General features: G+C 51.2%; 1 protein-coding gene and 1 long non-coding RNA gene across 19 annotated transcripts in view; one reads left to right on the top strand and one right to left on the bottom strand.

The window, feature by feature from the left end:
• Window positions 1–8,346: 8,346 nt before the first annotated feature.
• Window positions 8,347–12,067, top strand: LOC128774259 (uncharacterized). The gene is made up of 2 exons (XR_008418803.1): window positions 8,347–8,472; window positions 11,392–12,067. It is a non-coding gene; the product is annotated as an uncharacterized LOC128774259 (long non-coding RNA).
• The window catches only part of MYO18A (myosin XVIIIA), a 102,566-nt gene continuing 97,386 nt past the window's right edge, over window positions 11,541–16,720 (bottom strand). For 13 of the 18 annotated variants that reach the window (XM_053892980.1, XM_053892987.1, XM_053892985.1 and 10 more), the window contains one exon: window positions 12,848–12,963. Coding sequence is in view for 5 of the 18 variants with exons in the window: in XM_053892992.1 (XP_053748967.1) it covers window positions 12,819–12,963 (145 nt within the window). In the remaining 13 variants the exon portion in view is untranslated. Of the gene's footprint in view, window positions 12,964–16,720 lie in introns of all 18 variants that reach the window. The other 5 variants (XM_053892992.1, XM_053892994.1, XM_053892997.1 and 2 more) reach the window with 1 other exon arrangement.

The raw sequence follows: 16,720 nt of genomic DNA, 5'->3' as shown, positions 1-16,720 counted from the left end.
GAAGGTGACAGGTGCGTTGGGAAAAAGACGGAGCAGGGCGGGGAAGATAGAGAACTCTGGCGGAGGCGGGTTGGGGGACGCTGCCCTTTGCGATGATGGTGATGGTGATGATGGCGGTCAACCTGGGACTCAGTGAGGAGAGGCATTTGAGCAGCCCAGGAAGAGGGGGGAGGGCACCATGCACATAGTGGGATATGTAGAAGAGAATGCAGTAAACTGTAAAGCGAGGTATTGTGTTGTTGCTGAGAGAGAGAGAGAGAAACGGGGTACAGAGAGAGATCCGTGTAAGATCCTGCTGTCTCCCAAGCTGGCAAAGTTGGGGAGAAAGGGTGTTGGGAACCTCTCCCTCTCATTCAATGGCTGCCCGCAGCTCCCTCTGCCTCTGCTTCGCTCAGTGCCGCCCTCCTCCCCCAGCCAGCTGCAGATCCCCTTCCAAAATATCCAGTCTTATTCAGCTTGCTGGTGACAGTAAAGGAGGGGACCAATGTCTAGAAGAGGCTGAGAAAGGACAAGTGGGGGATGCTGACAAGCCCTGCCTGAGCTGGTGTGTCCTAAAAACGGAGTGTGAGGAGGGGCGGGGGCGTGTGGGGGTAGGAAGGGGTGTGTGTGGGAGGGATGAGGTCAGGAAGGAGTGGAGAGAAAAAAGAGCCGCAGAAGAAGAGACTGGTCATGTGCAGACCAAGAAGGCAGGCGGGGACCTCCAGGGGTGCTGCCCACCCCCAAAGCCGAAGGAAGCTGGTCCAGAATGCCCAAGAGGGAGGATCGGAGCACTTCGTATTGGGGCTCGGATGGGGTCCTGGAGGGGATGGAGGCAATGAAGAGTCCGTGGGCACAGAGGAGAGGAAACACCTTTGTTGAAGGTGGGGGTGGGGATGGACAACTTGAGGGTTTTAGAAACACTGAAGGATTTACCAAAACCGACCCACCTACGTTATCTCCCTGCTTCCCTCCGGCCTGAGCGTGGCCAGGCATGCCCGTTCAGGCAGACCCTACGTATCTTCAAGATGGAAGGAAATCGCAATAAATCGGGCAGGCAATAAGAGACCTCTGGAAAGGCCGCTAGGGTCTGCACAGGCTGCAGGGGAGAGATAAGGGCAGCGGAGAGAAAGAGGCCAGCATGGTTGCCAACCAGACGAAGGAAAACAGAGGCAGGCTAAAAATAGGTTGGGGGTGGGGAGGGAGGAAAGCCAGTCCAGAAAAGAAGGGAAAGCGGAGGCAATCGATGCCATTGTGACTCTGACCCAATTCTTCCTCTCTCAGCCTCACCAAACTGAAAAACTAGGGGGTGACGGGGGGAGAGGGAAAGGTCTGGCACAGAGAGAGGAGAGTCAGAAAGTAATGTGAGTCCTAAGACCTGGGCAGCCGTGGAGCACAAGTCAGTAATCGTGACGTGGAAAAGAGGGGGTAAAGTGTAGGTAGTAAAAGGTAAACCCTTCCCAGAGTTTGGTGCCCCAGGACAAGCTTAAGAGCTTAAGGAGCATGAGTGCAACTTGGAAGGAGGAGGTTCAACTGTCTACAAAGGTGAAAGGAGGCAATGAGGATGAGTTAGTCTGGAGACAGTAAGCAGGAGTCACTTGACAACTTGAGTTTTACTTCTCAGAAAGGTGATTAAAGAGAATTTGGCCACTGGATATTTTATTTCTTTTATTTTTAAAGTTTATTTATTTTGAGAGAGAGAGAGAAAGAGAGAGAGCATGAGCAGGGGAAGGGCAGAGACAGAGAGGGAGAGAGAGAATTCCCAGCAGGCTCCACACACTGTCAGCGCAGAGTCCGATGCGGGGCTCGAACGCACGACCCGTGAGATCGTGACCTGAGCCAAAATCGAGAGTTGGACTCTTAACCAACTGAGCCACCTGGACAGGCATGGATATTTTACTTCGACGGCGGGCTTCCAGTACAGCAGGAGGGATTTAGGTTAGACCTCAGGAAATCCATCCCGCTAAGTAGATTTGTGAGACATTAAAACATGTACAGAAACACTCTTGTGGTATCCTTTCCTTGGACATCTTTGACAATGAGAGGCCCATCTATCTGGGCCTGTATAGGTTTTCCTGAAGGCTAGGGCCTCCCCAGAAACCTCTGGGAGACTTCCGGCTAGAGAGGAGATCTAAGGTTTTTATTCCCCTTGAGGTAGGGTCTAAAATGGGTTTCTGGATCCGGGCCGATGGCAGGGCAAATGTAAGCACCTGGGCCAGCAAGGGGAGGCACAAGGTGGGCTGAGTCTGTAGGGCAGGGAGAAGCAGCAGAGACAAGGGGCAGGCTTCTAACGGGCGGGGCCCAGTGGCATTTACATAACTTTGAATAATGAATGAGCCCAGCTCTGGGGCTCCTAGTCAGCATGCTCATCTGCATCTTTATTAAGCTTTATAAATGATTCAGCTCCCTACCCCTTCCCCCCCAGCCCCTGCCCAGCCTGCCCCAAGCATCAGGGTAGCTGATTGCTCATTATTTTAGACTAGATTTGTTTCACCAACATTCAGTGAGGCATGGAGTGGGGGACGCAGGAGGGAGGAACGTGGCCAAAAGGCAGGTGGAGTTGAGGGGAAGGGGACAGAAGCAGCAGCCACGGGAAGGCAGGCAGATGGCTGGGAGCTAGGGACCTGGGCATAATTCTCTAAATGGCTCCTGGAGCCAACATCTTCAGGGACGAGAAGTTTCTTAAGATTCCCCAAAAGGTGCTGGGTTCAAGTCCCATTCAATCCCCGGTTTCCCTCGCACCTGCTGCCAAGCCCCCCCGCAGGCCCCTCGCTCAGCTCCGTTGCAATGTTGAGTCACTTGAGCAGCCAAATGAGGAGTACAGCCCCCAGGGAAGTTCTCACTTTTTCCTGAGGCAGGAATTTTGATATTTTCACACACACACACACACACACACACACACACACACACACACAAAATCTGCTACACTTGCAAGGTAAGAACAGGCATCAGGCATTATTAGGGGAGAACGAGACAGACACAGACACACATAGTATGTGGATTTGTAGGGACAAGGAAGCCTCTCGCCCACAGAGTTCGAGCCCACCTGGAGGGGAAGGCTGGAGAAGACGCGCAGCCTTCAGTGTGTCCCGGGAGGGCATGTTTGTGCCAAGTGCTCTGGGACCTGCCGGGTCTACCGGCTGGAGGCAGGGAGAGGTATTAAAAGCCTAGACAAGGAGGAGTTGGCAGGAAACTGGTAGGGGGAAAGGTAAAGCATTTCTCAACCCTGGCTGCACATTAAAACTACCCAGGGAGCTTTAAAAAATATGATGCTTGGGATCCACCCAAGACCAATTAAATTGGAATCCCTGAATGAGAAAGCCCTTAAGCACAGTATTTTTTCAAAGTCTCCTCAGTGTTGTTTCGATCCTGATTGGAACACATTTTTAAATTTTATATATATACAGTTTATTAAATGATTAATATATAAAATAAAATCAGAGAAATCTAAACATTGGATATTTGGTATTAAGGACTTATTGATAATGTATTTAGGTGTGATATGAGTATTGTGATTACATTTTTAAAGTATCTTTGTCTTTTCTTTGAGGGATATACACTAAGGTATTTCTTGAGAAAGTGATATGTCTGGGGTCTACTTCAAAATAATCCAGTAGAGGGAATGGGAAAGTGGGTGGGGGTGTAGATGATGCAAGATTTGCTCAGTGTTGATAACTGTTTTGTTTTTAATTTGTTTTAAGTCTATTTTCCGAGGGGGAGAGAGAGAGAGAGAGAGAGAGAGAGAGAGAGAGAGAGAGAGAGAGAAAAGCATGAGTGGGGGAGGGGCAGAGAGAGGGAGAGAGAGAATCTCAAGCAGGCTCAGCACTGCCAGCTCAGAGCCCGATGTGGGGCTGGAACCCACAAATCCCGTGACCTCAGCAGAAATCAAGAGCTGGTCCCTTAACCGACTGAGCCACTCAGGCGCCCCCAGTGTTGATAACTGCTGAAGCTGCTTGATAGAGAAGTTCGTTGTATTATTCTTTTCACTTTTTGTATACAAAAAAATAAGCGGAGTTCCTTGAGTGTTTCTAATATGCAGCAGGGTGAGAACCACAGAGCCAGGCACTCAGCAGAAAAGGGGGTCACCATGGCACCTCTGTGAACACAATTGGCTTCAAGCAGAGCAGGTTTGTGGGACCCTAAATGATAGGTGAGGGTCCTGACCACAGGCAGAGCTGCAGAAACCACTTGGGGGGTGGGGAATGATAGATAACAGTTAGAGATGCAGTTGGGGATGGGAGGCGTCCAAGCCTTCTTCCCCAGCCAGCACAGTCTCTGGGGACTCAGTCCCCATGCTCTGTGCACCAAAGTGCAGGGCGTTGGGAGTGGTCACTGGACGGAGGGTCACTGGGTGCCTGAGGCACCCAGAGCAAGAAGCCAGCTTCGCTCCTCTTTCTCAATCCCCACCTCTCCTGATTCCACAGGAGCTGGACCCCATCTCAGCAGGCACCCCTCTTCCCCAGGCACCCGCCTTTCTTAACTGCCATCACCACTGCTTCCCTGCGCTGTCACTCCCCTGACGGGCTCATCTGCCCGTGCCAGGGAACATTAGCCCAGCTGACTTCATCAAGGAGGTGAGGGAAGGCAACACAAATCCACAAAAGTATGGGCACCCAGGCACCCACCCCCAGCGGCAGAGCTGTCCTGAGCTGCTGAGAGATTCGCAGAAGCTTGGTTTCATTTGCATATCACTCCTTTAATAAACAATTCAAATGAATCCCAAATTTTCAGTTTTCTGCTATCCACTGGTGGGATCTCCTCACATTTGTCCCTGACACAGAGCAACCATTCCCACGTTCTCCATGTGCTCTTGTGAAATAACTTCCCGGCCAGCGGAGGGGTACGATGCCCCCACACCACTCTGCGCCCCTCCCATACTGAACTTAGCCCGCCCCCCCAGTCCCTTCCCCCACCCCTGCAGGCACCACCAGCACGGCATCAGGCTCAGTTTGGGGCTCTCGATCTGTCTTCTCCGCTCCATTACCTTCCCCTGATGGCCTCTAGGGGCTGGGGAGGGGAGAGACTTGGAGGGGGTCTATTTAAGAGATTTTTGGAATCTGTGCCTGCGCATCACCCGCTGCCATGAGTTATTTCAGCGCCGATGTTTGTCTCGAGCTGATTATTCCAGCCCGAGAACAGGTGGAGCAGCCTGCGGTGGCTTATTCGTCAGCCAAGGCCATCTGTTCCCAACAAGCTGAGATTTGTAGCTGATTTCTACTGGGGAGCAAGGAGTGGGGGTGGGGAGGGAGATGAAACTCACCCTGACGCCCCAGGGGACTTACTCCTCCTGGACCTTCTGCAAAGCCTGAACCCCCAGACATCCCCTTCTGACACCTATACCTTCTCATTTTCTCAGAGAACTCACTGGTCACTTGATGCTCTGAAACAGCAAAGATACTTTTTCCTTAAGGGGCTAAACCTTCTTAGATGGTCAGGTATGAGAAGCACAAATCGATCAGCCAGGCACAAAGTCTGGCCGTTGAGCCATGTCGACCCACAGAGATCTTAAAAAAAAAAAAAAAAAAGGTATACAACTGTGACACACATATCCTAAATGACCTTTTGACTCTTGGCTTCTCCTTACCCATTCCGCCACACCAGTCCCCCTTCACCAACAGGAGTACAAGAGTCTCCTCGCCTCAACCTGTCTCCTGAAGGGCTCCCAGCTACACGGGAGGGCAGGTCTAGATGCTCCCCTGACTTCCTCTCCCCTAAATACCCTGCTCAAGTTCCACCCTCCAATCTGCTCCTTTTCCAGCTTCTACACTCAGCCGTGCCAAGAGATGCCTGCTGCTTTAAAAACGGCTTTCCCGGAGCAAGGGATCTAAGCAGTTTCTAAGCAGCTTTGCCACATGGTCCCCCCACCCCCCACCCCCCCTTTGGCTACTATTTCTATCTATGAAATGCCAGGAAAGAAGCTACTCTTAAAATCACACTAATATGACAATTTGGGGCTTTCTTTGGTGTTTGGCACAGATATATATCTGTACTGACTTAAAAAAGAAAAAAACCGAGGGGAGACTGGGTGGCTCATTTGGTTAAGCGTTCAACTTCAGCTCAGGTCATGAGTGGTGGTTCATGAGTTCAGTCCCGCTTTGGGCTCGCTGCTGTCAGCGCAGAGCCTGACAAGGGGCTGGAACTCACGAACTGTGAGATCGTGACTTGAGTCGGATGCTTAACCGACTGAGCCATCCAGGCGCCCCGAGGTCCCTTCTAATGTTTATCTAACATCTGTGCTTTCGTGTGTACTTTTGTCACGTGTGCATGTTCCCTTAAGAACCCATTCATAGAGCTGTAAGACCGCCTCACTTTCTAGTTGGTTCTCTAGGGTTATTTTGCCGGTTCCTGGGAACAGAAGCTCCTTCTCTGCTGTTAAATCTTGCCCAGTTGGCTCAGTATGTGGCCCACTGGAAAGACAGCCTCCACAGATGAGCTCTAGGACCCTCCAAGGCAGGCCGTGAGTTCTGTGCTTCTCGTGAGGCAACTTCCAGGGCAGTGCCACTCACTAGGGTCACTCTTCCCTCCTCTCCAGAGGATAGTATTCCTGTGGGGGCCAGAAGCAGCCTTCAGGCAAGGGTTCCAACCTCCAACTGCAACTTGCCAGTCCCCAGAACTAAATATGAGCCATGAGGCCTATTGTACCACACACAATTTTGTATTTTGCCTATTTACCAGTCATTGACCTATCTTTCAAAGACATAATGTTTCTAAGGCTATTGGCTGCCTCTAGTTGTTCCAGAATGTGTGTGTGTGTGTTTTAAACTCCTTCTTTTCTGATTCTGTGCTTTCAAATTCCCTAGCGTCCTCTTTTCCTCAAATCCATTTGCTTCTTTCTCTAATCTAGTCAGATCATAGATGTGGCACAAAACATATAAAAATTTATTAAAATGGGGAAACTCTTTGACTCTTAAGCCACCTCAAATATAATTTGCCTGGATGGTGTGAACCTTAATATCCTTTTTGAGGTTTTCTCTCTCTCTCTCTTTTTGGTAAAACTGTCATAGCTGACTTTTGATATCTAAAGCAAATTCTATCTGCACATTTAAGTATTCCACTGGGAGATTTATGTCACTGACTTCAATCGCAAAGCACACATCCTTTTTGGAATCTCCCTCATGTATGTGACCCATCACTGGGGTTTACACTACAAAAGACTCAATTTCTCTGTGAAATTCCGTCTAAACAAATCTAGCATCCTTGTTAACTCCAAAATGGCTATTGCTCTGGAAATCACTCCTCCCAGATCAAATCCCAGAGAATGGTCTGGATTTTTCCATCGTGCTGTAATGAAATTAGACTGAGGTGAATATAGCTTAATATATGCATTCCGGGCCATGTGGAACTGTTACTCATATTGTTGGCACAGTATATGCATGAAGCAGAAATGTGATAATGTATGGAGGATGCTCTGAAAATTTTAAGGAGCAACATAAATGTAAGGTTGACATTTCCCCCCAAAATGCCAAGAAGTGTTTCCTTACTTAGGCCAGGCCTTGGTGAATACCAGGCACACAGCGATTTAGAGATGAGGTTCTGGACAATGCTTCCTGGCACTCTCACATGTCCCTTTACCCTCTGACAAGGCCAGAATGGCCGGGAGGCTCCAGGGCAGTTGCTGGAACCAAGCTGAGGACCCTGCTAGGACACATATCACCTCTTTGAGCCTCACAGAGAGGACACTTCCGGGTTGTGATGAAGGTGAGAGGAGTAGTAAATGCTCAGCAAATGGGAACATAGTAAGTAGGTGCTCAGCAAATGGGAACTATTGTTAATTTTATCATCCTCCTCATCCCACGGGTCACTTCTGACAGGCCGGGAAGGGCACCTTCGTTCCCAGCTTCTGCCAGGGACTTCCAAGAGCCCTGAAAAGGCGGGAAACACTATTGTCGGTCTGCTGAGCTCCGAGACCAGGGCTCGCGCCCAGGGAATCCTTGAAGGGCAAGGCCCACGGGCTCCGCCCAGTCAACTGCTTGAGAACCTTTTGAGCGTAGTGGCTTCCGGAGGTGCGGGAAGACCCTTCGGGCGGGGGCGGAGTCGGAGGCGAGGCGCTCGGGAGGCCCGGGTCATGCAAATGAGATATGAATATGCTAATACAGGCGGGCTCCCCACGATTGGGAGGGCGTCTGCCGGGACCGGCAGAGCCCGCGGGGAAACGGGAGAAGAAATGCAGAGAGGAAGCGGAGGCGCACCCGGGCTGCTGGACGCAACCGGCCCCAGACCGACTGGCGCTGGGAGAAGACGTCCCTCCCCTGGCACCGGCATCGCGCTGTCCGACTCGCGCCGCCAGCCGGGCCCTCCGGCTCCTTACCGAGGGTGATGAAGGGGTGGGGGTGGGGGTGGGAGGTTCTGTGGGCAGCAGTGAGGGGCTCCCTCCGAATTGAGAAGCCAAAAGGTTGTCAGCGGTACCACCTTGTTTTACAGATGGGAAAACTGAGTCCGAGAGATTACTGCCCCTTCTCCAGGGTCTCAGCGCTAGCGGCAGAAGCTCTCCGTGGAGTAGGTTCTCGTCTCCTTTTGTTTTGTTTTCACTCCGGCACGTGGACACCACTCTGTAGGTGAAAAAGCAGCAGCCCTAAATGCAGCAGAACTTGGTGCATTACCAAGCATGTCCCGGACTGCCCACCAGGCTGGAGGATTTAGAATAGAATACTTCCTGGGGAAAGATGAAAGGAATTGGGGTGGCAGCCAGTAGCAGCAGCAGCAGGCAAGGACAAATTACCATAGGCTGGTCTGGAATGTGTTGCTGCGTGAAAGGTGAGGAAGTGTTCCAGCTTCTCTGAGAACTAGCTCAGAGGAAATGAAAGGGGAGCGGAAGGATTATGGTTAGATTTAAGGCAGTGCTTTCTCCCAGGGATGATAATGGGGCCCCTTATTCAGTGACCCAGGAAGGCTATGGACCCACCCCCCTCCCTGGCTTCTGAGGGCTTTGGAACCCAACTCCCTCTAGTCCCGAAGGGCCCAGCATGGAGGACAGGAATGAATGATTGACTTTGAAAAGTCCTCACTATTCAGGTAGGAGATCCTTTCCTGGGATGGGCCCCCTGGGCTCTTTGCTGAGGATGAGGACAGCAGACGCGCTGGCTCGGGGGCCCTGAGGGGAAAGCAGCAGTCATGGCATCTCTTGCAACACGCTCACTGCCAAATTGATTCAAATTGGCTTGGATATGAACATATGATTAAAGGAGCGGCGCGATTCATTTATCAGGAGAGATTAAAGAGCGGCATCTGCGCAGCCTAGCTGGGGGACAATTAAGGAGCAAATCGCTAAGTGTCTGTGCCACTAGGCATGGGGGTGGGGCATGGTGGGGGGACAACTGGGATAATCTGCCAAGAGGACACAGGACAAAAGGAAGTAGTTCAGGAGTCACTGTGGGTCCCTGTTGTCTCTGGGCATTGACTGGGCACCTTGGGGAGCCTCACAAGGCTTTGGGTCCCACCCATGCCTCTCATTAGACAGGAGATTCTATGGAGGCAGCTTTGAGCCTGGCACAGGGACAGATTTGCTGCCTTTTTTTCTAGAATCATTTACATCTTAGGGACCAGAGGTGCCCTGAGTGTACAGGTGAGGGCGGAACTTACGGAGCTCTGAAGGCACACCCAAAATGATTGGCCTTTGATGGCTACAATCTCTTGGACTCCCCCGGGGAGATGGTGCTGAGGGAATCGCTCCTTTCCTTCTTGGAGCCCAGCACCCTGGCCAAGGGGCTTTGCTGCAACTTGAAGTGTTGGTCATGTGAGGCGATTTCCTGCTTCCTTAGCCTGTGGAGATCCCTACCACCACCTATCTTTCCCTGCCTCAGGGCCTTTGCTTAAGCTCTTTTTTTTCTGGTACACCTGTAGAAGCCTTTCTTCAAACCCCAGCTCAAAATACCAGCTCCTTTTAGAAGCCTTCCCATCCTTCTCCAACCCCCTCCCCCATCATATTCCCAAAGCAACCTATTTGTCCTTCTGTCTCATGTAATTATTTCCACATGGGTCTGTCCCAATCTATGAGCCCCTAGATGACAAACACTATAATTTACTCCTCTCTCCTCACCCAAAGCTTGCAGATATTAGTAGATGCAGTACCTATTTTGTATGTCTAACTCCTCCACTAGAATATCTGCCTTATGAAGGAAGAAAACTCATCTGTCCCCAGCACTTAGAACAGTGCCTAGGCCATGGCAGGCAGTTATGAAATATCTGAATGTTGAGTGAATGAATAATTAATAATATAAGCTTTCTGAATTGAAGCCCCAGGTCAGACAATTCGACAATGATGTTGGACTTTCCAGTTAACCTGAGGCCTGAGTCGGTGCAGGTCAACAGAGTTGGGATCTTGTCTGCAGATGGGAGGGACTCTGTCACCCATTCCTGGGAGAAATAGAAAATGCACCCATCTATTTGAGAGCATGAGTAAAAGATGAACATGAGGAGCCAGCAGTTTAAAAAAAAAAAAAGTAGGGGCGCCTGGGTGGCTCAGTCGGTTGGGCGTCCGACTTCGGCTCAGGTCATGATCTCACGGTTTGTGAGTTCGAGCCCCGTGTCGGGCTCTGTGCTGACAGCTCAGAGCCTGGAGCCTGTTTCTGATTCTGTGTTTCCCTCTCTCTCTACCCCTCCCCCACTTGTGTTCTGTCTCTATCAAAAATAAATGAATGTAAAATAAAATAAAAAATTAAAAAAAAGTAACTTTACTTTTATTACCTTTTCTATTCGACCTTGCAGGGGCAGTGGAGAGGGGTAGTCTTTTTCATTCAAGATGGGTCCATATTATACTTCTCTCCCACTCGTTCTGGGGGACTTTCCTCCCTCCTTCCCTTTCTTGACCCTTTCTGGGAGGCTGACATCTCCAGAGCCTTGGCTTCAGGGCTGTCTGATACCCTTTCCTGCCTACCTGTACAAACCAGGGGAGCCCGACTGACCAGCTGTAAAAGAAACTTTATGTGTGCCAGGATTATAACTGGTCACATTACAGAAGGTGGAGGAGGAGTCGTCGTTTGTTTTTTACCCTTCTGTAAGAGCTGCCTTGTAGCTGTCAGTGAGCAGACCAAGTGTGGACTGAGGCATGAAGGCAGAGACTGGGCAGGGCAGAGAAGCCAGAACTCCCAGCCTACTCAAGTTGGCCTGTGGCCAGTGGGGTTGGGGGCCAGAGAGAGTTCTGGCAAGTTTTGATCAAAAAGTCATATTTGGAATGACTAAAATTAAACTTAAAGTTTTTTTCTAGAAGGACTTGAAAAAAAGAGAGAGAGAGAGAAGCTAGGATCCCTGTAATTGGTGAGATTTAGTAATCAGAGGACCTCAACATTTCTGAGTGGAGGCCAGTGTAGGATGAGGCATGAATGGCTCTGCCTGATTGCAATCCACAAGCTCTTAAAATAAAAGGTGGGGTTTGTCTCCCTTGACCAATCTTCTCATTCTACCTTTGCCTGCCCCCAGGTGACCTGCCAGAACTTTCTTTGTGGCACTGATCTGGCGTGGGAGTAGGCCAGAGACCCGGCCGCTTCCCTAGGTCCTTACCAGAACCCTGCCTCTGCTCCCCATTGACCATCTCGGACTTTACCTGAGCCTGAAGTAACAGGCAGAGCCAGGAGGAGAAGGACGTTTATTTCCATACATCAGGTAAACAGGGAAGAGAGAGCACAGCCCAGTGAGTACAAACCAATTGCGGGAGAGAAGGTGAGGGGGACAGCAGATGGGAGCTGCACCAGGCACTGCCCTTGGGTCCCCAAGTCTGGTATTATTGGTGGGATGACCTTTAGGGTGGGGCTGGGACTGTCCGGCCACGTGTTGTCTTGTCTCGGGGAAGTATGTGGGGGCAGGGCAATTGGAAGAAGAAAAATGACTCAGGCTCAGGACACAGGGTGAGGACTCGTGTCTAATGCACATCAGTACTGACCCAAACCCCCATCTTGAGTTTTTCTGATCACAAGCTCCCAACCCAAGCCCTTCCCTCTCAAGTTGGGCCTACAGTCCAGGCAACTTGGACACAGGGTCAAGGAGGCAGTGCTTGGATAAGCCCCGAACTTATCGGCATAGGTGGAATGGGTTTAGTCTTAAATAGGTCATTGCACTTAACACACTGATGAGACGAAGGGGGTGGGGGCTGAAAGTGCCAGATGGTACATATGCACCCCTGTCTGCGTAGGCTTGCTCAACCCAAACCCAGAAGCACCTGAGAGCCGCTCCCCATGCTGACAAGAATCTGGACCCAGCTCCGCTCACCGGTCTCTCCAGCTGCACAGAGAAAGGACTGCTCTCTGAGGAGCGAAGCGGGAGATGAGATTCCCCTAGTCAGTCATTCCTGGAAACCCCAGCTGCCACCACAGCCCCCTCCCACTCTCAGGGATGCAGCTGTGATGGAGAGGGTGGGTATTTAAATTAAAAGTAAAAAGACAGCAGGCACTGAGAAGAGAAAGCCCTCACCCCAAGCCTGGGGGCGGGGAAGGAATTGCTGTTCCTGCCCCCAATTCCTCCCCATGGACCCAGCAACCTAGAGTGTCCCAGCAGGCAATCTGTCCACCGTCCCTGAGCAGGGGGCTGAGATGGAGGTCAGCTTGCTGGCTCCATGCAGTGCCAAGCCACCTGCCACTGCCCACAGTGCGGCCCAAGGTCGAAACCAAAAGTGTGGCATTTGGAGGCAGAAGGAGCATTAAGTTCTCTTTTCAGAAACTCCTCTTCCCCCCACCTCTTCCATGTGGAGATGTCAGACACCCACAATTTGGAAAGCCCCCCAACCCCCTTGGGTCGGGTGTTTCCCATGCAGATCAGCAGTCAGGTGGGGGAGACCTGTGCCCCATCATTTCCTGGGAGAGGCGCTGTGGCAGTAGCCTTTGGGTGCCAGAGGTTCAGACCACTCCCCTGGGCTATGCGTTGGTCTCTGTCGGCTTGGCCTCTGTGTCGCTGTCACTCAGATAGTTATGGGAATATCTTGGCCTGGAGGTGCTGTCCAGAGGGTCGTGTTCATCATCTGACCGGTCAGGGGCAAGGGACTTCCAGTAACTGGTGGGGCTGCAGGGAGAGAGGAACAAGGTCACAGACGAACAATGCTCTTAACTCGCGGCACCAAAGCCTTTGGGTCTGGGGAGGCTCCCAAAACCCTGTCATAGCAGTCCCTAAAAGCCACAAATTGAGAAGTAAATTCAATCCTATCTTGCTTGAGAAGCAATTCCATCTTCCCCAGAAGACACTCAGAGTAGTAAGAGAAAGGAGCACATTGTTTTGATTCTGAAACCTTTTGAAATTCCCAGGAAAGCAACACTGTAGAGCAGTGGGTCTCAAACCCGAGTGTGTTATAAAGACTCCTGCATCCTCCCCTGGAGAAATTTTGATTTGCTAGCTTTTGGGTGGAACTGAGGAATTCCCCATTTTCAACTCCTCCCCAGAAGATTCTGATGGAGGTGGTCCATGGACCAGGCTGACTTGGAGAATGGCAGTCTGGTGATTATATGGCTACAACCTAAGGGAACCTCATTCCTAACACGATTCCATCTAAGAAGGAGGAGCCTTCCTCACGGAATACTACCAGACCTTAATACTTTCCCCTTAGGCTTTCCTAAGGCCTGTGAGAATTTCTGCCCTTGACCGTGGCATCATCTATTCACCACAAGGATAGGAGACTCAGGATGTAGGAACTGGCAAGACGTCCATTTCAGGGTGGCATAGTTATCCCTTTCTTGGTATCATAACCCAGCCCTCTAGAGTTTTCATCAGCTCACTGGGAATCTCCAGCTTCCTCCCACCAGGATGTGAAGAAACATCATCCCCTGGATGGAGCAGGCTCATGGCATTCAGCAAGGATGGAACCTTCTGCTCCAGTCACCTTCTTTTTTTTTCTTTCTTTCCCAAAGCCTGAGAGCCACCTTCCCCTGCCCCTCCCACTGCTGCTGCCTCTGCCGGTTCAAGTGCACCATAATTTCAACACTCTTGAACAAAATGCAGCACAGAGAAGCTCCACCCCTACCAGTGTCCAGCACTCAGAGAGTCCCCGTCCAGTGCTGCCAGGGACACAGCTCTGCTTCCGGATCCTAGAGAGCTTCCACTGGCATAAACAGGAATTCGGTGACCCCTCTGCCCACATTCTGCTTTAAGAATCTGAGGCGGGGAACCTTGTTTATAGCCCCTTTGAAGTTCTACCCCAAACCCGAAGAGGAGGAAGCAGGCTTCTGAGAGAAAGAATCAAATCCTTCACTTTTCCATCTGTGTTGTGAAGAAAGGGTTTGGCTATTGAGTACTTCCAGCATGTGAGACATCGTCCTAGGCAGTCTGGATATGCATCTTATTCTTCACAAGAGCCCTATGAAAGGTCACCAGGAAGCTGGTTCAAAGAAGCATCTTGCTCAAGGTCATATAGCCACTATGTACATTTGAACTTGGACTCTTAGACCTCAAAGCTTTTGCTGACTCCACCCGGCCACTGGATTGGGTGACCCGAAGAGGAAACAAGACCAAACCTGAATGCTCCCCACAGGCCCATGGTGAAAGGCCAGGGGGGTGTGTAAAGATAGGTTTCTCTCTCTGTCTGTCTCTCTCTCTCTCCCCGCCCCCCGCTCCCTGGGGAGAAGGAAGAGCCTGATAGACTACATGTTCAATTATGCAAAATGGTTCAGGAATGGGGCAGTCTGGTTAATAGTTATCATATTTCTCATGAATGAATTACCATTTTTAAAGGAATCAGAATAGCACAAAACACATTTAATACAAACTAGACTGAACATAAATGAGTCTTACTTTGATGGGCCAAAGGCACTTAAGGACTCTAGGGTGTCTCAGGGACGAAATCATAAAGCTCAATGATGACTGTGCACCATAGAAAAAATTGGGGTTATTTTAGCTTTTGGGTTGTTTGAATTCTAAATTAGTGGGAGCCTGGTTTTATTTTCATGTTTGAGATAGAATTTCTGGGCACCCAGTGCTAAGGTCTGCTCTTGGGCATGGGAAGGACTGATTTTGTGAAAAGGCAGTGTGATTATTTTGGGGGCAGTTGGGGGGCAAGGCAGATGCCAGGACTGGGACCCAGATGCCAATGGGGCGCTGTCGGGTAGGGGCCGGCCCGAATTCCTTTCGATTCCCCCCATGTCTCTCCTTAGAGTAGGGCCGCGTCCCCCATCCCTGTGTCCTTATGCCCACCAGGTTCCAACACTGCTCCATCCAGGTGCTGGGTAAATGGCACAGGTAGCGGGGGTCAGTTCCACGGAGCCATAAGATACCCTTGCCCCTGGCTGGGTGTTCTTCAGCCAGTCTCCTTTGTGGCTTCTATCGCCATAGCTGTAGAGCCAACAGCAGGCAGCTAGCCCCCTCCCCAGGGCAAGAGTCCGGGCTGGCAATTTGAACATTTTAACCAAATTGTTCCAAAAGCTTTCCTCCCCACAAGCCAGTGTCTCCTGCATAGCGCTGTCACAAACAATTTGGTGTATAAACTAATTCCTGCTGGGTGAGCCCGGGGTGGCAGGCCCCTCCCCTTGCCTCTGCTATGGATGCGTTCGTGTTCTGAATTCTCACCGGTCCCCATCACCAGATGGGAAGCTAAGCCATCACTCTGCCCCTGCCCCCATTCTACCCAAAGTCGGTTCATGCTGAGTTTGACTAGGTCCTCCCTTCCCTGGTCCTTCTCCTGCCAGCTCTGTATTGACTGGCAAGCTTTTGGCTCGGCGCCCACTCTCCCCGCAGTGAATCCAATCCTCCCCGGTGGTGTTGTATAGGGTTTCAGGATCACTCCTGTCTTGCTGGCAGACAAGAGGAACTGTGCTGGTGGCTGGGGGAAGAAACAGGCTTTATGTGGTTTTGTTCTTGCTGGTTCTGGGGTCAAGGGTGATGATGGGCTAAGGGCATCGGGTCCGAAATACACCAGTTGCCGGGGCCTGGTGAGGCCCACGTCTCCCTCTTCAAGCAGGGGTGCAGTGCTCAGAAGGGTCTGGCCTTCTCTCTTTTCCAAACCACCCCATGGCCCATCAACTGACTTCCTGCATTCGGGGAGCAGGGCACTCAGCAGGGCTGCGGAGGGGAAGGCTGAGCTGGTAGATACAATATTGCGACTCCAGCCTTTGCTCACTGTGGAGCTGACAACAGCTCCCTCGAGCAACGGAGATGCTTTCTGCTCCTCCAGAGCATCCCGCAACCACTGCCACAGGGGGGGAAGCGACGGAGCAGTGCTGAGCCCAAGGGCTTGGTTTCAGAGCAGCTGGGGCCAGAGGAATCCAAGATGTCTGTCCATGAGCCTGGGCTGGGCTTAAATTCCACCCTCCTCCACCATCCCCCTAATTCCATCCCATCACCCATCTCCAAATAGCTGCAGGTAACTTTCACTTCTATTTGCTCCTTTCCTTAAAACATAACTGGTCCCTTTGGGTATAACCCGGCCAAGTCAATGTACGTGCTCAGCCACCCCACGGCACAAGAGGCCCACAAACATGCGACAGGTGTGTGTTAGTTCATGCATCGGGGAAGCAAGGCCCCTGCCCCAGGGGGCTGCGCTCTGGGGTCACACCTCCTGGGAAGCAGCAAGCTTGCCCTGGGAGGGTGCCAGGCCCAAAACAGCTTCACATAACCAGGGTGATCCAAATGTCACCACCCACCAGGGAAACCGGGAACAATGGGATTCCAGTGAGTCAGTTTCTGCCTTCTTCTGAGGTGGGGGTGTGGGCATAAAGGGCCTAACTGCTAGATCTCCCTTCCCACAGAGAGAAGGCTGGGGGAGGCAGGAGAGCCAGGAGGGGGCTGTCACTCAGCAGCTGCTAATTTCTATTCATTATAACTTTTTAAGATGAGC

Source organism: Panthera pardus, unplaced genomic scaffold, assembly GCF_024362965.1.
Source record: "Panthera pardus isolate Hobbes unplaced genomic scaffold, ASM2436296v1 HiC_scaffold_3, whole genome shotgun sequence".
NCBI classification, from domain to species: Eukaryota; Metazoa; Chordata; class Mammalia; order Carnivora; family Felidae; genus Panthera; species Panthera pardus.
The sequence above is the reverse complement of the archived record's forward strand: the minus strand, read 5'-3'. Positions and strand labels throughout refer to the sequence as shown.